General features: G+C 45.8%; 1 protein-coding gene across 1 annotated transcript in view; it reads left to right on the top strand.

Annotated features, from left to right (window-relative positions):
- The first annotated feature begins 17 nt into the window (after positions 1-17).
- LOC120052951 (dmX-like protein 2) overlaps positions 18-20296 on the top strand; it is an 88735-nt gene continuing 68456 nt past the window's right edge. The window contains exons 1-3 of the mRNA XM_039000197.1: positions 18-123; positions 209-222; positions 880-1041. Coding sequence (XP_038856125.1) covers positions 18-123; positions 209-222; positions 880-1041 — 282 coding nt within the window. The remainder of the gene's footprint in view (positions 124-208; positions 223-879; positions 1042-20296) is intronic.

Below are 20296 nucleotides of genomic sequence, written 5' to 3'. Positions count from 1 at the left end.
ACATTCCTGCAGTCAGCATGACTCTGTGTGCAACATTCTGCACACAGGATCCGAGTCTCCAGAGGCCCGTCCGGTCCCCTGGTAATGGCTTCATCTGCACCGTTTCACCCACCCTGAGCTCAGGTAGGTCCTTTGCTGATTTGTTGTAGATGAACTTAGACACCTGTCTTCTGTGATGAAGCTTCTCCACACGTCTGTCACCACACAGGGCTCCAGGAGAGTGTTGGCTACTGCTAGAGCTGCTTTTAGGCGCTGTGCCGGGCTGCTTTTTATGCCTTCTGTTGGGGCATTGCTCCACTACAGGACCGCTTTCCAGGCATTCTTCACCTCTCACAGCTTTTCTGCAGAGGTTCTTCACGATTTTGACTTCCAACTCTACCTTCCATTAGCTTTTAGGTGTTGTGGCGATGAGGTGACAGGCTCAAATTCCCATTCAGCAGCAAATGCCCGGAACTCAAAGCAGAAGAATTGGGGTCCATTATCTGGCTGGTCATAGCGGGCAAACTGAGCCTTGCAGCGTTTGGTTGTCGTCTCTGCTGAGAGGTTGTGGAGGAGGTCAACCTCCCAGAAGTATGAGTCATGATCGACTAACAGAAGAAAGTCTTTGCCACTGTGCTGGAGCAGTATGTTGTCTCCCTACAGACAGACACACAGACCAGGCCTGACCACCCCTACCAGCACACTCAGCCCTGGTTAAAGTCTGAGGAGAACAATGAGAGAGTCACAAAGACTAGAACTAGAGCTTTTCTGGAGTTGAAAAACACCAACATAAACTCCATTCCAGATGATTCCACTCCTGGAGCCTCCCTCCGTCTCTACCAGGGAGGCAAGTTAGTGAACTCTGAATGTGAGCCTGTGTCAAAACCTGACCCTGTTCAGGTAACGGACACACAGCAGAGCAGTGTGACTCTGATCTTACCCCCGTCAAAGACTGGACACACTGACATGTTCAGAGTGGAGTACAGACCTGTCAGAACTGACCTGTTCTTTCCTTATGAGGAGAAGTGGAGAACATGGAGACCAGAGATAGTGGAGAAGTCTGTGTGATATCAGGTCTGGAGAGAGATACACAATACCAGATTAGACACAGAGCAGAGGACAGGGCAGGAGAGAGTCAGTTCAGTGACATCACTGTGACAGAGATTGGGACAGGGTCTGGGCCTGGGCGTCCAGTAGTCCAGTCAGCAGGCAGAAACTCAGTCAGTCTGACCTGGAGAAGACTAGCGGCGGCTGCAGAGGGATGGTCTGTGAATGAGAAGTGGGTCTCCTTCTACAACGCTGAGTCCAGGGATCACATCGACACGTACGCTGACTTAGTCTTCACTGAGGGAGAGAAGATCTACCTGCTGTTTGAAACTTATGGAACAGATAAAGGCCTTCTGATACAGGAGCTGAAATAGATTTCCAGGCGTCATAAGAACACTTGAGTAGTGAAGTGCTCAGTCACACAAAGAACAGACAAGTTTAGATACATTGTTGCATCATACTTTTTAACAAATACATTTGTATTTAGCTCTTTGTTCATAATAACTTTCACCTCTTGTGTAATTGTAATTTGATCATTTCATTTAGAGATGTTTTATATATACTATTGAGACAGTTACAAGCTCGTAATAAAATAATTTGTATTGGTTGGAAGATTTATTGCAAGTTAGAAATTATGACTGTTTCAATTAGATGTTTCCTGAGGAAGTTCAGTGTGTGATGTTGTGGTCTAGTTGATTTAGTTCTATAATCACACACCAGTGCTGTACCTCCCTCTAGTGGCTGGTGTCTGCACCACATCTGTCTGCTAATCCTGTTTGATCAACGTGTGAATAGAAACAAGCCACATTATGATGTGCTGAGTGCTCTGTGTCTGCTTCATAAGACTGTGGGATGCAGGTTGAAGTCATCTTCTCTTTAGTTGGAGGATATTCAGGGGTCATTGATATGTCATATAGTCAATATATGTATTGTCCTTTATATGACCGATCCAGATATGTTGTCTATACTCTCTGTACTAACATTATATTGTGGGGAGAATTTTTGTAATTCATGCAACGTTGGACAGCTTCACTTACTGAGTATAACATTTTATCATCCAGTCTGTGCTTCCGTTCCTTTGAGGGATTAACTATGGTTGAAAACAAAATGGTTGACTGAAGTAGCTTTTCTTTTCCCAGTATGTCCCTGGTCTTTCTATGTCTCTTTCTGACTGTACAGGACTAGCAACATGTAGAGGCTTTTCTCATAACGTTACTGTTCTCTTCTTCACTGACTATCTGCACTGATTATTAATCTCATTCAAATGTTCTTTAAGTAAACTACATAAACACTTGTCTTTTATTTTGTCTTGCGTTTATTTGTTTACCGTAATAAATTGTTTGATGAGTTACCATCTCCCAAATTAAACTCTAGAAGATATATAAGAAATATATTGATAAGTCATTTATTAATCATTACCTCATATCAGTCTCATAATCTGAACGTCGCAAACTTCTTGCATCTGCACAAACCACAGCTTTACTGATCATTCCGTACCACACACATTTATTTAATTGTTTATTTACTAACTAACTAAATGATAACACATTATACACACACACACACAGTATAGGTTATTGATTAGTGTCACGTTCGTCGAAACGAGGAGACCAAGGCGCAGCGTGATTTGAATACATTCTTCTTTATTTAACGAAGAATACTGAACAAACTATACAAAACAACAAAACGAACGTGAAGCTAATATAACGAGTGCTGACATGCAACTACATATAGACAATAACCCACAAACCAAAATGGAAAATGGCAACCTAAATAGGATTCTCAATTAGAGACAACGATAAACAGCTGCCTCTGATTGGGAACCAATTCAGGCCACCATAGACCTACAAATGCCTAGACTACACACACACACCTAGACATACAAAACCCCTAGACAATACAAAACAATCATACCCACCCCTGTCACACCCTGACCTGACCAAAATAATACAGAAAACATAGAATACTAAGGTCAGGGCGTGACAGTACCCCCCCACCCCCCCCCTCCCCAAAGGTGCGGAGGGTCCGGGTGGGCATCTACCCTCGGTGGCGGCTCTGGTTCTGGACGCCGCCCCACTTCTTTACACTGAGTCCGCTCTTGTAGCACTGACCCGTGGATCATCGCCGGAGGCTCTGGACTGCGTATCCTCGCCGTAGGCCCCGGACTGGGGACCCTCGCTGCGTGGATCATCGCCGGATGTTCTGGACTGGGGACCGTCGCTGGAGTCCCCGGACTGGAGACCGTCGCTGGAGGCCCCGGGCTGGGGATAGTCGCTGGAGGCCTCGGGCTGGGGATCGTCGCTGGAGGCCCCGGGCTGGGGATCGTCGCTGGAGGCTCCGGACTGGGGATCGTCGCTGGAGCCTCCGGACTGGGGATCGTCGCTGGAGGCTCTGGACTGGGGATCGTCGCTGGAGGCTCCGGACTGTGGCCCGTCTCTGGAGGTTCCGGACTGTGGCCCGTCTCTGGAGGTTTCCGGACTGTGGCCCGTCGTTGGAGGTTCCGGACTGTGGCCCGTCGTTGGAGGTTCCGGTCTGTGGCCCGTCGTTGGAGGTTCCGGTCTGTGAACTGTCGCCGGAAGCTCTGGACTGGGTACTGTCACCGGACGCTCTGGACTGGGTACTGTCGCCGGACGCTCTGGACTGCCGAGGCGCACTGTAGGCCTGGTGCGTGGTCCTGGAACTGGTGGTACCGGGCTGAGGACACGCACCTCAGGGCGAGTGCGAGGAGCAGGGACAGGGCGTACTGGACCCTGGAGGCGCACTGGAGGCTTGGTGCGTGGTGCCGGAACTGGTGGTACCGGGCTGAGGACACACACCTCAGGGCGAGTGCGGGGAGCAGGAACAGGGCGTACTGGACCCTGGAGGCCTGGTGCGTGGTGCCGGAGCTGGTGGTACCGGGCTGAGGACACGCACCTTAGGGCGAGTGCGGGGAGGAGGAACAGGACGTACTGGGCCGTGGAGATGCATTGGAGATCCAGAACATAGAGCTGGCTCAATATGTCCTGGCTGGATGCCCATTCTAGCCCGGCAAATGCGAGGAGCTGGAATAGAGCGCACCGGGCTAAGAATGCGAACTGGAGACACCGTGCGCATCTCTGCATAACACGGTGCCTGACCAGTTACACGCTCCCTACGGCAAGCACGAGGAGTTGGCTCATGTCTCCTACCTGACTCAGCCAATCTCCTCGTGTTCCCCCCCCCCAAAAAAAATCTTGGTGCTGCCTCTCGGGCTTCCATGCTAGCCATGTACCTTCATATCGTTGCCATTCCTCTATTCTCCTGTATTTTTCCTCGTAGTATCGCCGTTCCGCTTTCGCTGCCTCTAACTCCTCCTTAGGACGGCGATACTCCCCCAGCTGTGTCCAGGATCCTGCAATATTTCCGCCCATGTCCAGGATCCTTTTCCGTCCAAAATCTCTTCCCAAGTCCATAACTTCTGCTCCTTTTTTTCATGCTGCTTGGTCCTGTTATGGAGGGTTATTCTGTCACGTTCGTCGTAACGAGGAGACCAAGGCGCAGCGTGATTTGAATACATTCTTCTTTATTTAACGAAGAATACTGAACAAACTATACAAAACAACAAAACGAATGTGAAGCTAATATAACGAGTGCTGACATGCAACTACATATAGACAATAACCCACAAACCAAAATGGAAAATGGCAACCTAAATAGGATTCTCAATTAGAGACAACGATAAACAGCTGCCTCTGATTGGGAACCAATTCAGGCCACCATAGACCTACAAATGCCTAGACTAAACACACACACCTAGACATACAAAACCCCTAGACAATACAAAACAATCATACCCACCCCTGTCACACCCTGACCTGACCAAAATAATACAGAAAACATAGAATACTAAGGTCAGGGCGTGACAGTACCCCCCCACCCCCCCCCCTCCCCAAAGGTGCGGAGGGTCCGGGTGGGCATCTACCCTCGGTGGCGGCTCTGGTTCTGGACGCCGCCCCACTTCTTTACACTGAGTCCGCTCTTGTAGCACTGACCCGTGGATCATCGCCGGAGGCTCTGGACTGCGTATCCTCGCCGTAGGCCCCGGACTGGGGACCCTCGCTGCGTGGATCATCGCCGGATGTTCTGGACTGGGGACCGTCGCTGGAGTCCCCGGACTGGAGACCGTCGCTGGAGGCCCCGGGCTGGGGATAGTCGCTGGAGGCCTCGGGCTGGGGATCGTCGCTGGAGGCCCCGGGCTGGGGATCGTCGCTGGAGGCTCCGGACTGGGGATCGTCGCTGGAGCCTCCGGACTGGGGATCGTCGCTGGAGGCTCTGGACTGGGGATCGTCGCTGGAGGCTCCGGACTGTGGCCCGTCTCTGGAGGTTCCGGACTGTGGCCCGTCTCTGGAGGTTTCCGGACTGTGGCCCGTCGTTGGAGGTTCCGGACTGTGGCCCGTCGTTGGAGGTTCCGGTCTGTGGCCCGTCGTTGGAGGTTCCGGTCTGTGAACTGTCGCCGGAAGCTCTGGACTGGGTACTGTCACCGGACGCTCTGGACTGGGTACTGTCGCCGGACGCTCTGGACTGCCGAGGCGCACTGTAGGCCTGGTGCGTGGTCCTGGAACTGGTGGTACCGGGCTGAGGACACGCACCTCAGGGCGAGTGCGAGGAGCAGGGACAGGGCGTACTGGACCCTGGAGGCGCACTGGAGGCTTGGTGCGTGGTGCCGGAACTGGTGGTACCGGGCTGAGGACACACACCTCAGGGCGAGTGCGGGGAGCAGGAACAGGGCGTACTGGACCCTGGAGGCCTGGTGCGTGGTGCCGGAGCTGGTGGTACCGGGCTGAGGACACGCACCTTAGGGCGAGTGCGGGGAGGAGGAACAGAACGTACTGGGCCGTGGAGATGCATTGGAGATCCAGAACATAGAGCTGGCTCAATATGTCCTGGCTGGATGCCCATTCTAGCCCGGCAAATGCGAGGAGCTGGAATAGAGCGCACCGGGCTAAGAATGCGAACTGGAGACACCGTGCGCATCTCTGCATAACACGGTGCCTGACCAGTTACACGCTCCCTACGGCAAGCACGAGGAGTTGGCTCATGTCTCCTACCTGACTCAGCCAATCTCCTCGTGTCCCCCCCCCCCAAAAAAAATCTTGGTGCTGCCTCTCGTGCTTCCATGCTAGCCATGTACCTTCATATCGTTGCCATTCCTCTATTCTCCTGTATTTTTCCTCGTAGTATCGCCGTTCCGCTTTCGCTGCCTCTAACTCCTCCTTAGGACGGCGATACTCCCCCAGCTGTGTCCAGGATCCTGCAATATTTCCGCCCATGTCCAGGATCCTTTTCCGTCCAAAATCTCTTCCCAAGTCCATAACTTCTGCTCCTTTTTTTCATGCTGCTTGGTCCTGTTATGGAGGGTTATTCTGTCACGTTCGTCGTAACGAGGAGACCAAGGCGCAGCGTGATTTGAATACATTCTTCTTTATTTAACGAAGAATACTGAACAAACTATACAAAACAACAAAACGAATGTGAAGCTAATATAACGAGTGCTGACATGCAACTACATATAGACAATAACCCACAAACCAAAATGGAAAATGGCAACCTAAATAGGATCCCCAATCAGGGACAACGATAAACAGCTGCCTCTGATTGGGAACCAATTCAGGCCACCATAGACCTACATATGCCTAGACTACACACACACCTATACATACAAAAACCCTAGACAATACAAAACAATCATACCCACCCTCGTCACACCCTGACCTGACCAAAATAATACAGAAAACATAGAATACTAAGGTCAGGGCGTGACAATTAGAAACTTAATACGATGGAAACAGGTCCCTAGCTGACTAACGACAACATGACTGCTTGTTTATCAAAAGAGGGAGGTGTACAGAGTAACAAAGGGAGAAGGAAAGAGAGACAACTTATACACTTGGAACTACGCTCATAGTAATCATAACACTTTGCCCCGAATCACCGCCCGTTTGGGGTAAAGAAGTAATTCATGTATTTACATGTTTGATGTCTTCCTTCGTCGTGTATCTCTGTTGGACACAGGCATTTTTGAAAAGGGTTCTGTTGGGCATTCTCCCGAGCTCAAGTGTAAGGCTCTGATTGTCCACAAGAGGTCACAATGTCCTTCTTAGTCCGTGGCTTCAATGCCTTGTCCTGTAGTCTTAAGCAGAACTAATAGGATGGTGTTTACTTTCACCCATTCTGGAAGAGTGGTCCTCTGAAGACAGCTAATCAGCCATGTTGATGATCCCCAGTGGGGTGATGAGAGCAGTGTAGTCCACGATGTTTTGAAGAGAGTAACAGGATGGTCCTACTTAACTTCTTATGGCTGCAAGCCCGAAGCCGGCCACAATATGACAACAGCCACTTCAAGTGCAGGGCGCGAAATTCAAAATATATTTTTTAGAAATATTTAACTTTCACACATTAACAAGTCCAATACAGCATTTGAAAGATAAACATCTTGTGAATCCAGCCAACATGTCCGATTTTTAAAATGTTTTACAGCGAAAACACCACGTATATTTATGTTAGCTCACCACCAAATACAAATAAGGACAGACATTTTTCACAGCACAGGTAGCATGCACAAAGCCAACCTAACTAACCAAGAACCAACCAAACTAACCAAGAAACAACTTCATCAGATGACAGTCTTATAACATGTTATTCAATAAATCTATGTTTTGTTCGAAAAATGTGCATATTTGAGCTATAAATCAGTTTTACATTGCAGCTACCATCACAGCTACCGTCAGAAATGGCACCGAAGCAGCCAGAGTAATTACAGACACCAACGTCAAATACCTAAATACTCATCATAAAACATTTCTGAAAAATACATGGTGTACAGCAAATAAAAGACAGGCATCTTGTGATTCCAGCCAATATTTCCGATATCTTAAGTGTTTTACAGCGAAAACACAATATAGCATTATATTAGCTTACCACAATAGCCAGAAACACAAGCCCGTCCCCAGCAGCAAAAGTTAGCGATCGTAACAAACCAGCAAAAGATATATAATTTTTGACTAACCTTGATAAGCTTCATCAGATGACAGTCCTATAACATCAGGTTATACATACACTTATGTTTTGTTCGAAAATGTGCATATTTAGAGCTGAAATCAGTGGTTATACATTGTGCTAACGTAGCGTCTTTTTCCCACAACGTCCGGATATTTTTCTGGCACTCACATATTCTGACCAAATAACTATTCATAAACATAACAAAAAAATACATGTTGTATAGGAAATGATAGATACACTAGTTCTTAATGCAATCGCCGTGTTAGAATTCTAAAAATAACTTCATTACGATATGCAGTTTACGTTATGGCGGGAGCGTGCCCAAAACCTGGCCGCAACCTACTAGTACAACATGTTCGACAGATATATGAAATAACATCATAAAATGGGTCCTACTTTTGATGATCTTTCATCAGAATGTTGTACAAGGGGTCCTTTGTCGGGAACAATCGTTGTTTGGATTTAGAATGTCCTCTTCTCCAGTCAATTAGCACGGAAAGCTAGCAAAGTGGCGCTAAGTCTCCTTCCTGAACATACGCAGACAATGCAACACGCCTAACGTCCCGAAAAAATTTCAATAATCTAATGAAACTATATTGAAAAAACATACTTTACGATGATATTGTCACATGTATCAAATAAAATCAAAGCCGGAGATATTAGTCGTCTATAACGACAGCTGTACAGAAGGCAAAACCAGGTCCCTTCGTGCGCTCTCCAGAAAACAGGAAACTGGTGACACGTCATACAAAGAGCTATTATGCGACCCCAGATCAAGTTACACACTCAATTTCTTCTCTCACTGCTTGTCGACATCTAGTGGAAGACGTATGAAGTGCATCTAAACTAATAAATATCAAGGACTTTAATAGGCAGCCCCTAGAAGAGGGCATTGATTTCAGATTTTCCACTTCCTATCAGGAAGTTTGCTGCAAAATGAGTTCTGTTTTACTCACAGATATAATTCAAACGGTTTTAGAAACTAGAGAGTGTTTTCTATCCAATAGTAATAATAATATGCATATTGTACGAGCAAGAATTGAGTAAGAGGCCGTTTGAAATGGGCACCTTTTATCCGGCTACTCAATACTGCCCCTGCAGCCCAAACAGGTTAAATTCACTTTCTTAGATACAGTGCTTAGAACAGCTACTCGGCCGTAACATTGATTGTTAGAGAGGCTACTTTTTCGTCTTCACCTCGTGTTGATTTTCAGGGTCGTAACCAATGGAGACCTAAGCTGCAACTTGAGTCCTTCTGGTATGTTATGTTAATTCTCAGCTCATTCTTCATACACTCTGGTAAAAAGGGTGTGTTTCCGTCATGCTGACACACAAGGATGAAAACCTGACATACAAAGTGTGAAAACTCTTCAAGTTACAATATTTTCATTATAACGTTGTTATACCATTTTTAATGACATCACAAAATAGACATTAATTTCCCATATTCCATCTCTCATCATTCCCCACATTCGGATGTTAAAAATATTGTCCCAGTGTTCACTTTTGGAGATTAGAGTTTTTGGGTTTCTGTAACAAAGAGATTCCAATCACCACTACTGAAGACCAAAAAGAAATTCTCTGCTGCATACAGTTTACGACTGGGTGTGAGGTGTCATAAAACCCCCACATCAATCCCTCCTCCCCTCTGTGGGTGAGAGGGATCTGGTAGACGTTGGTCCATTGTAACCTGATCTTTGGATCCTCACAGGAGAGTCATGACAACGTGTTGAACTCCAGTCCTTGAGGGCAGAGTGTATGCAGGTGTTCACACCTCCCTTGTATTGATTGATCAATTAAGGTAATTGATTAGTTAGGAACTCGCCTCAACTGGTTGTCTAGGTCTTCATTGATAAGTAAGGATCTACCCTCAACTGGTTGTCTAGGTCCTAATTGATTAGTTAGGAACTCCCCTCAACTGGTTGTCTAGGTCCTAATTGATTAGTTAGGAACTCCCCTCAGCTGGTTGTCTAGGTCCTAATTGATTAGTTAGGAACTCCCCTCAACTGGTTGTCTAGGTCCTAATTGATTAGTTAGGAACTCCCCTCAGCTGGTTGTCTAGGTCCTAATTGATTAGTTAGGAACTCCCCTCAACTAGTTGTCTAGGTCTTAATTGATTAGTTAGGAACTCCCCTAAACTGGTTGTCTAGGTCCTAATTGATCAGTTAGGAACTCCCCTCAGCTGGTTGTCTAGGTCCTAATTGATTCGTTAGGAACTCCCCTCAACTGGTTGTCTAGGTCTTAATTGATTAGTTAGGAACTCCCCTAAACTGGTTGTCTAGGTCCTAATTGATCAGTTAGGAACTCCCCTCAGCTGGTTGTCTAGGTCCTAATTGATTCGTTAGGAACTCCCCTCAACTGGTTGTCTAGGTCTTAATTGATTAGTTAGGAACTCCCCTCAACTGGTTGTCTAGGTCCTAATTGATCAGTTAGGAACTCCCCTCAGCTGGTTGTCTAGGTCCTAATTGATTCGTTAGGAACTCCCCTCAGCTGGTTGTCTAGGTCCTAATTGATCAGTTAGGAACTCCCCTCAGCTGGTTGTTTAGGTCCTAATTGATTAGTTAGGAACTCCCCTCAGCTGGCTGTCTAGGTCCTAATTGATCAGTTAGGAACTCCCCTCAGCTGGTTGTCTAGGTCCTAATTGATTAGTTAGGAACTCCCCTCAACTGGTTGTCTAGGTCTTAATTTATTAGTTAGGAACTCCCCTCAACTGGTTGTCTAGGTCCTAATTGATTAGTTAGGAACTCCCCTCAACTGGTTGTCTAGGTCCTAATTGATTAGTTAGGAACTCCCCTCAGCTGGTTGTCTAGGTCCTAATTGATTAGTTAGGAACTCCCCTCAACTGGTTGTCTAGGTCCTAATTGATTAGTTAGGAACTCCCCTCAACTGGTTGTCTAGGTCCTAATTGATTAGTTAGGAACTCCCCTCAACTGGTTGTCTAGGTCTTAATTTATTAGTTAGGAACTCCCCTCAGCTGGTTGTCTAGGTCCTAATTGATTAGTTAGGAACTCCCCTCAACTGGTTGTCTAGGTCTTAATTGATCAGTTAGGAACTCCCCTCAGCTGGTTGTCTAGGTCCTAATTGATTAGTTAGGAACTCCCCTCAACTGGTTGTCTAGGTCTTCATAGACAAGTTAGGAACTCCCCTCAGCTGGCTGTCTAGGTCCTAATTGATCAGTTAGGAACTCCCCTCAGCTGGTTGTCTAGGTCCTAATTGATTAGTTAGGAACTCCCCTCAACTGGTTGTCTAGGTCTTAATTTATTAGTTAGGAACTCCCCTCAACTGGTTGTCTAGGTCCTAATTGATTAGTTAGGAACTCCCCTCAACTGGTTGTCTAGGTCCTAATTGATTAGTTAGGAACTCCCCTCAACTGGTTGTCTAGGTCCTAATTGATTAGTTAGGAACTCCCCTCAACTGGTTGTCTAGGTCCTAATTGATTAGTTAGGAACTCCCCTCAGCTGGTTGTCTAGGTCCTAATTGATTAGTTAGGAACTCCCCTCAACTAGTTGTCTAGGTCTTAATTGATTAGTTAGGAACTCCCCTAAACTGGTTGTCTAGGTCCTAATTGATCAGTTAGGAACTCCCCTCAGCTGGTTGTCTAGGTCCTAATTGATTCGTTAGGAACTCCCCTCAACTGGTTGTCTAGGTCTTAATTGATTAGTTAGGAACTCCCCTAAACTGGTTGTCTAGGTCCTAATTGATCAGTTAGGAACTCCCCTCAGCTGGTTGTCTAGGTCCTAATTGATTCGTTAGGAACTCCCCTCAGCTGGTTGTCTAGGTCCTAATTGATCAGTTAGGAACTCCCCTCAGCTGGTTGTCTAGGTCCTAATTGATTAGTTAGGAACTCCCCTCAGCTGGTTGTCTAGGTCCTAATTGATCAGTTAGGAACTCCCCTCAGCTGGTTGTCTAGGTCCTAATTGATTCGTTAGGAACTCCCCTCAACTGGTTGTCTAGGTCTTAATTGATTAGTTAGGAACTCCCCTCAACTGGTTGTCTAGGTCCTAATTGATTAGTTAGGAACTCCCCTCAACTGGTTGTCTAGGTCCTAATTGATTAGTTAGGAACTCCCCTCAGCTGGTTGTCTAGGTCCTAATTGATTAGTTAGGAACTCCCCTCAACTGGTTGTCTAGGTCCTAATTTATTAGTTAGGAACTCCCCTCAACTGGTTGTCTAGGTCCTAATTGATTAGTTAGGAACTCCCCTCAACTGGTTGTCTAGGTCCTAATTGATTAGTTAGGAACTCCCCTCAACTGGTTGTCTAGGTCTTAATTTATTAGTTAGGAACTCCCCTCAGCTGGTTGTCTAGGTCCTAATTGATTAGTTAGGAACTCCCCTCAACTGGTTGTCTAGGTCTTAATTGATCAGTTAGGAACTCCCCTCAGCTGGTTGTCTAGGTCCTAATTGATTAGTTAGGAACTCCCCTCAACTGGTTGTCTAGGTCTTCATAGACAAGTTAGGAACTCCCCTCAGCTGGCTGTCTAGGTCCTAATTGATCAGTTAGGAACTCCCCTCAGCTGGTTGTCTAGGTCCTAATTGATTCGTTAGGAACTCCCCTCAACTGGTTGTCTAGGTCTTAAATTATTAGTTAGGAACTCCCCTCAACTGGTTGTCTAGGTCCTAATTGATTAGTTAGGAACTCCCCTCAACTGGTTGTCTAGGTCCTAATTGATCAGTTAGGAACTCCCCTCAACTGGTTGTCTAGGTCTTAATTGATCAGTTAGGAACTCCCCTCAGCTGGTTGTCTAGGTCCTAATTGATTAGTTAGGAACTCCCCTCAACTGGTTGTCTAGGTCTTCATAGACAAGTTAGGAACTCCCCTCAGCTGGCTGTCTAGGTCCTAATTGATCAGTTAGGAACTCCCCTCAGCTGGTTGTCTAGGTCCTAATTGATTCGTTAGGAACTCCCCTCAACTGGTTGTCTAGGTCTTAAATTATTAGTTAGGAACTCCCCTCAACTGGTTGTCTAGGTCCTAATTGATTAGTTAGGAACTCCCCTCAACTGGTTGTCTAGGTCCTAATTGATTAGTTAGGAACTCCCCTCAACTGGTTGTCTAGGTCCTAATTGATTAGTTAGGAACTCCCCTCAACTGGTTGTCTAGGTCCTAATTGATTAGTTAGGAACTCCCCTCAGCTGGTTGTCTAGGTCCTAATTGATTAGTTAGGAACTCCCCTCAACTAGTTGTCTAGGTCTTAATTGATTAGTTAGGAACTCCCCTAAACTGGTTGTCTAGGTCCTAATTGATCAGTTAGGAACTCCCCTCAGCTGGTTGTCTAGGTCCTAATTGATTCGTTAGGAACTCCCCTCAACTGGTTGTCTAGGTCTTAATTGATTAGTTAGGAACTCCCCTAAACTGGTTGTCTAGGTCCTAATTGATCAGTTAGGAACTCCCCTCAGCTGGTTGTCTAGGTCCTAATTGATTCGTTAGGAACTCCCCTCAACTGGTTGTCTAGGTCTTAATTGATTAGTTAGGAACTCCCCTCAACTGGTTGTCTAGGTCCTAATTGATCAGTTAGGAACTCCCCTCAGCTGGTTGTCTAGGTCCTAATTGATTCGTTAGGAACTCCCCTCAGCTGGTTGTCTAGGTCCTAATTGATCAGTTAGGAACTCCCCTCAGCTGGTTTTCTAGGTCCTAATTGATTAGTTAGGAACTCCCCTCAGCTGGCTGTCTAGGTCCTAATTGATCAGTTAGGAACTCCCCTCAGCTGGTTGTCTAGGTCCTAATTGATTCGTTAGGAACTCCCCTCAACTGGTTGTCTAGGTCCTAATTGATTAGTTAGGAACTCCCCTCAACTGGTTGTCTAGGTCCTAATTGATTAGTTAGGAACTCCCCTCAACTGGTTGTCTAGGTCCTAATTGATTAGTTAGGAACTCCCCTCAGCTGGTTGTCTAGGTCCTAATTGATTAGTTAGGAACTCCCCTCAACTGGTTGTCTAGGTCCTAATTGATTAGTTAGGAACTCCCCTCAGCTGGTTGTCTAGGTCCTAATTGATTAGTTAGGAACTCCCCTCAACTGGTTGTCTAGGTCCTAATTTATTAGTTAGGAACTCCCCTCAACTGGTTGTCTAGGTCCTAATTGATTAGTTAGGAACTCCCCTCAACTGGTTGTCTAGGTCCTAATTGATTAGTTAGGAACTCCCCTCAACTGGTTGTCTAGGTCTTAATTTATTAGTTAGGAACTCCCCTCAGCTGGTTGTCTAGGTCCTAATTGATTAGTTAGGAACTCCCCTCAACTGGTTGTCTAGGTCTAATTGATCAGTTAGGAACTCCCCTCAGCTGGTTGTCTAGGTCCTAATTGATTAGTTAGGAACTCCCCTCAACTGGTTGTCTAGGTCTTCATAGACATAGTTAGGAACTCCCCTCAGCTGGCTGTCTAGGTCCTAATTGATCAGTTAGGAACTCCCCTCAGCTGGTTGTCTAGGTCCTAATTGATTCGTTAGGAACTCCCTCAACTGGTTGTCTAGGTCTAATTTATTAGTTAGGAACTCCCCTCAACTGGTTGTCTAGGTCTAATTGATTAGTTAGGAACTCCCCTCAACTGGTTGTCTAGGTCCTAATTGATTAGTTAGGAACTCCCTCAACTGGTTGTCTAGGTCCTAATTGATTAGTTAGGAACTCCCCTCAACTGGTTGTCTAGGTCCTAATTGATTAGTTAGGAACTCCCCTCAACTGGTTGTCTAGGTCCTAATTGATTAGTTAGGAACTCCCCTCAACTGGTTGTCTAGGTCCTAATTGATTAGTTAGGAACTCCCCTCAACTGGTTGTCTAGGTCCTAATTGATTAGTTAGGAACTCCCCTCAACTGGTTGTCTAGGTCCTAATTGATTAGTTAGGAACTCCCCTCAACTGGTTGTCTAGGTCCTAATTGATCAGTTAGGAACTCCCCTCAGCTGGTTGTCTAGGTCCTAATTGATCAGTTAGGAACTCCCCTCAGCTGGTTGTCTAGGTCCTACTCAAGGTAGGTCCTAATTGATCAGTTAGGAACTCCCCTCAACTGGTTGTCTAGGTCCTAATTGATAGTTAGGAACTCCCCTCAACTGGTTGTCTAGGTCCTAATTGATCAGTTAGGAACTCCCCTCAGCTGGTTGTCTAGGTCCTAATTGATCAGTTAGGAACTCCCCTCAGCTGGTTGTCTAGGTCTTAATTGATCAGTTAGGAACTCCCCTCAACTGGTTGTCTAGGTCCTAATTGATCAGTTAGGAACTCCCCTCAACTGGTTGTCTAGGTCCTAATTGATTAGTTAGGAACTCCCCTCAGCTGGTTTCTAGTCCTAATGATAGTAGGAACTCCCCTCAATGGTTGTCTAGGTCCTAATTGATCAGTTAGGAACTCCCTCAGCTGGTTGTCTAGGTCCTAATTGATCAGTTAGGAACTCCCCTCAACTGGTGTCTAGGTCCTAATTGATTAGTTAGGAACTCCCCTCAAGCTGGTTGTCTAGGTCCTAATTGATCAGTTAGGAACTCCCCTCAGCTGGTTGTCTAGGTCCAATTGATTCGTTAGGAACTCCCCTCAACTGGTTGTCTAGGTCTTAATTGATTAGTTAGGAACTCCCCTCAGCTGGTTGTCTAGGTCCTAATTGATCAGTTAGGAACTCCCCTCAGCTGGTTGTCTAGGCCTAATTGATTCGTTAGGAACTCCCCTCAACTGGTTGTCTAGGTCTTAATTGATAGTTAGGAACTCCCCTAAACTGGTTGTCTAGGTCCTAATTGATCAGTAGGAACTCCCCTCAGCTGGTTGTCTAGGTCCTAATTGATTCGTTAGGAACTCCCCTCAACTGGTTGTCTAGGTCTTAATTGATTAGTTAGGAACTCCCCTCAACTGGTTGTCTAGGTCCTAATTGATTAGTTAGGAACTCCCCTCAGCTGGTTGTCTAGGTCCTAATTGATCAGTTAGGAACTCCCCTCAGCTGGTTGTTCTAGTCCTAATTGATTCGTTAGGAACTCCCCTCAGCTGGTTGTCTAGGTCCTAATTGATTAGTTAGGAACTCCCATCAGCTGGCTTGTCTAGGTCCTAATTGATAGTTAGGAACTCCCCTCAGCTGGTTGTCTAGGTTCCTAATTGATCAGTTAGGAACTCCCCTCAAGCTGGTTGTCTAGGTCCTATAGACTCACTGGTTGTCTAGGTCCTTAATTTATTAGTTAGGAACTCCCCTCAACTGGTTGTCTAGGTCCTAATTGATTAGTTAGGAACTCCCCTCAACTGGTTGTCTAGGTCCTAATTGATTAGTTAGGAACTCCCCTCAGCTGGTTGTCTAGGTCCTAATTGATTAGTTAGGAACTCCCCTCAACTGGTTGTCTAGGTCCTAATTTATTAGTTAGGAACTCCCCTCAAGCTGGTTGTCTAGGTCCTAATTGATTAGTTAGGAACTCCCCTCAACTGGTTGTCTAGGTCCTAATTGATCTAGTTAGGAACTCCCCTCAACTGGTTGTCTAGGTCTTAATTTGATTAGTTAGGAACTCCCCTCAACTGGTTGTCTAGGTCCTAATTGATCAGTTAGGAACTCCCCTCAACTGGTTGTCTAGGTCTTAATTTGATCAGTTAGGAACTCCCCTCAGCTGGTTGTCTAGGTCCTAATTGATTAGTTAGGAACTCCCTCAACTGGTTGTCTAGGTCTAATAGACAAGTTAGGAACTCCCCTCAACTGGTTGTCTAGGTCCTAATTGATTAGTTAGGAAACTCCCCTCAGCTGGTTGTCTAGGTCCTAATTGATCGTTAGGAACTCCCCTCAACTGGTTGTCTAGGTCCTAATTTTAGTTAGGAACTCCCCTCAACTGGTTGTCTAGGTCCTAATTGATTAGTTAGGAACTCCCCTCAACTGGTTGTCTAGGTCCTAATTGATTAGTTAGGAACTCCCCTCAACTGGTTGTCTAGGTCCTAATTGATTAGTTAGGAACTCCCTCAACTGGTTGTCTAGGTCCTAATTATTAGTAGGAACTCCCCTCAACTGGTGTCTAGGTCCTAATTGATTAGTTAGGAACTCCCTCAACTGGTTGTCTAGGTCCTAATTGATTAGTTAGGAACCTCCCTCAACTGGTTGTCTAGGTCCTAATTGATTAGTTGGAACTCCCCTCAACTGGTTGTCTAGGTCTTAATTTATAGTTAGGAACTCCCTCAGCTGGTTGTCTAGGTCCTAATTGATCAGTTAGGAACTCCCCTCAGCTGGTTGTCTAGGTCCTAATTGATTGTTAGGAACTCCCCTCAACTGGTTGTCTAGGTCTTAATTGATTAGTTAGGAACTCCCTCAACTGGTTGTCTAGGTCTAATTGATTAGTTAGGAACTCCCCTCAACTGGTTGTCTAGGTCCTAATTGATTAGTTAGGAACTCCCCTCAACTGGTTGTCTAGGTCCTAATTGATTAGTTAGGAACTCCCCTCAACTGGTGGTCTAGGTCTAATTGATTAGTTAGGAACTCCCTCAACTGGTTGTCTAGGTCCTAATTGATTAGTTAGGAACTCCCCTCAACTGTTTCTAGTCTTAATTGATAGTTAGGAACTCCCCAAACTGGTTGTCTAGGTCCTAATTGATCAGTTAGGAACTCCCCTCAGCTGGTTGTCTAGGTCCTAATTGATTGTTAGGAAACTCCCTCAACTGGTTGTCTAGGTCTTAATTGATTAGTTAGGAACTCCCTAACTGGTTGTCTAGGTCCTAATTGATCAGTTAGGAACTCCCTCAGCTGGTTGTCTAGGTCCTAATTGATTAGTTAGGAACTCCCCTCAACTGGTTGTCTAGGTCTAATTGATTAGTTAGGAACTCCCTCAACTGGTTGTCTAGGTCCTAATTGATAGTTAGGAACTCCCTCAGCTGGTTGTCTAGGTCCTAATTGATCAGTTAGGAACTCCCTCACTGGTTGTCTAGGTCCTAATTGATTGTTAGGAACTCCCCTCAGCTGGTTGTCTAGGTCCTAATTGATCAGTTAGGAACTCCCTTCACTGGTTGTCTAGGTCCTAATTATTAGTTAGGAACTCCCTCAGCTGGTGTCTAGGTCCTAATTGATCAGTTAGGAACTCCCTCAGCTGGTTGTCTAGGTCCTAATTGATTGTTAGGAACTCCCCTCAACTGGTGTCTAGGTCTTATTTATTAGTTAGGAACTCCCCTCAACTGGTTGTCTAGGCTAATTGATTAGTTAGGAACTCCCCTCAACTGGTTGTCTAGGTCCTAATTGATTAGTTAGGAACTCCCCTCAGCTGGTTGTCTAGGTCCTAATTGATTAGTTAGGAACTCCCCTCAACTGGTTGTCTAGGTCTTAATTATTATTAGGAACTCCCCTCAACTGGTTGTCTAGGTCCTAATTGATTAGTTAGGAACTCCCTCAACTGGTTGTCTAGGTCCTAATTGATAGTTAGAACTCCCCTCAACTGGTTGTCTAGGTCTTAATTGATAGTTAGGAACTCCCCTCACTGGTTGTCAGGTCCTAATGATTATTAGGAACTCCCCTCAACTGTTGTCTAGGTCTTATAGACAGTTAGGAACTCCCCTCACTGGTGTCTAGGTCCTAATTGATAGTTAGGAACTCCCCTCAGCTGGTTGTCTAGGTCCTAATTGATTGTTAGGAACTCCCCTCAACTGGTTTCTAGGTCTTAATTATTAGTTAGGAACTCCCCTCAACTGGTTGTCTAGGTCCTAATTGATTAGTTAGGAACTCCCCTCAACTGGTTGTCTAGGTCCTAATTGATTAGTTAGGAACTCCCCTCACTGGTTGTCTAGGTCCTAATTGATTAGTTAGGAACTCCCCTCAACTGGTTGTCTAGGTCCTAATTTTTAGTTAGGAACTCCCCTCAACTGGTTGTCTAGGTCCTAATTGATTAGTTAGGAACTCCCCTCAACTGGTTGTCTAGGTCCTAATTGATTAGTTAGGAACTCCCCTCAACTGGTTGTCTAGGTCTTCATTATTAGTTAGGACCTTCTCTCAACTGGTTGTCTAGGTCCTAATTGAGTTAGGAACTCCCTCAACTGGTTGTCTAGGTCTATATTGATCAGTTAGGAACTCCCTCAGCTGGTTGTCTAGGTCCTAATTGATTAGTTAGGAACTCCCCTCAACTGGTTGTCTAGGTCCTAATTGATCAGTTAGGAACTCCCCTCAACTGGTTGTCTAGGTCCTAATTGATTAGTTAGGAACTCCCCTCAACTGGTTGTCTAGGTCCTAATTGATAGTTAGGAACTCCCCTCAGCTGGTTGTCTAGGTCCTAATTGATAGTTAGGAACTCCCCTCAGCTGGTTGTCTAGGTCTAATTGATCAGTTAGGAACTCCCCTCAACTGGTTGTCTAGGTCCTAATTGATCAGTTAGGAACTCCCCTCAACTGGTTGTCTAGGTCCTAATTGATTAGTTAGGAACTCCCCTCAACTGGTTGTCTAGGTCCTAATTGATCAGTTAGGAACTCCCCTCAGCTGGTTGTCTAGGTCCTAATTGATCAGTTAGGAACTCCCCTCAACTGGTTGTCTAGGTCCTAATTGATTAGTTAGGAACTCCCCTCAGCTGGTTGTCTAGGTCCTAATTGATAGTTAGGAACTCCCCTCAGCTGGTTGTCTAGGTCTAATTGATAGTTAGGAACTCCCCTCAGCTGGTTGTCTAGGTCCTAATTGATTAGTTAGGAACTCCCCTCAGCTGTTGTGTCTAGGTCCTAATTGATTCGTTAGGACTCCCCTCAATGGTTGTCTAGGTCCTAATTGATCAGTTAGGAACTCCCCTCAGCTGGTTGTCTAGGTCCTAATTGATTAGTTAGGAACTCCCCTCAGCTGGTTGTCTAGGTCCTAATTGATTAGTTAGGAACTCCCCTCAGCTGGTTGTCTAGGTCCTAATTGATTCGTTAGGAACTCCCCTCAAATGGTTGTCTAGGTCCTAATTGATCAGTTAGGAACTCCCCTCAGCTGGTTGTCTAGGTCCTAATTGATTAGTTAGGAACTCCCCTCAGCTGGTTGTCTAGGTCCTAATTGATTCGTTAGGAACTCCCCTCAACTGGTTGTCTAGGTCCTAATTGATTAGTTAGGAACTCCCCTCAACTGGTTGTCTAGGTCTTAATTGATTATTTTAGGAACTCCCCTCAACTGGTTGTCTAGGTCCTAATTGATTAGTTAGGAACTCCCCTCAGCTGGTTGTCTAGGTCCTAATTGATAGTTAGGAAATCCCCCAGCTGGTTGTCTGGTCCTAATTGATTAGTTAGGAACTCCCCTCAACTGGTTGTCTAGGTCCTAATTGATTAGTTAGGAACTCCCCTCAACTGGTTGTCTAGGTCCTAATTGATTAGTTAGGAACTCCCCC

The sequence above is a fragment of the Salvelinus namaycush genome, chromosome 1 (genome assembly GCF_016432855.1).
Source record: "Salvelinus namaycush isolate Seneca chromosome 1, SaNama_1.0, whole genome shotgun sequence".
Lineage (NCBI taxonomy): Eukaryota > Metazoa > Chordata > Actinopteri > Salmoniformes > Salmonidae > Salvelinus > Salvelinus namaycush.
This window is presented reverse-complemented; position numbering and strand designations above follow the sequence as displayed.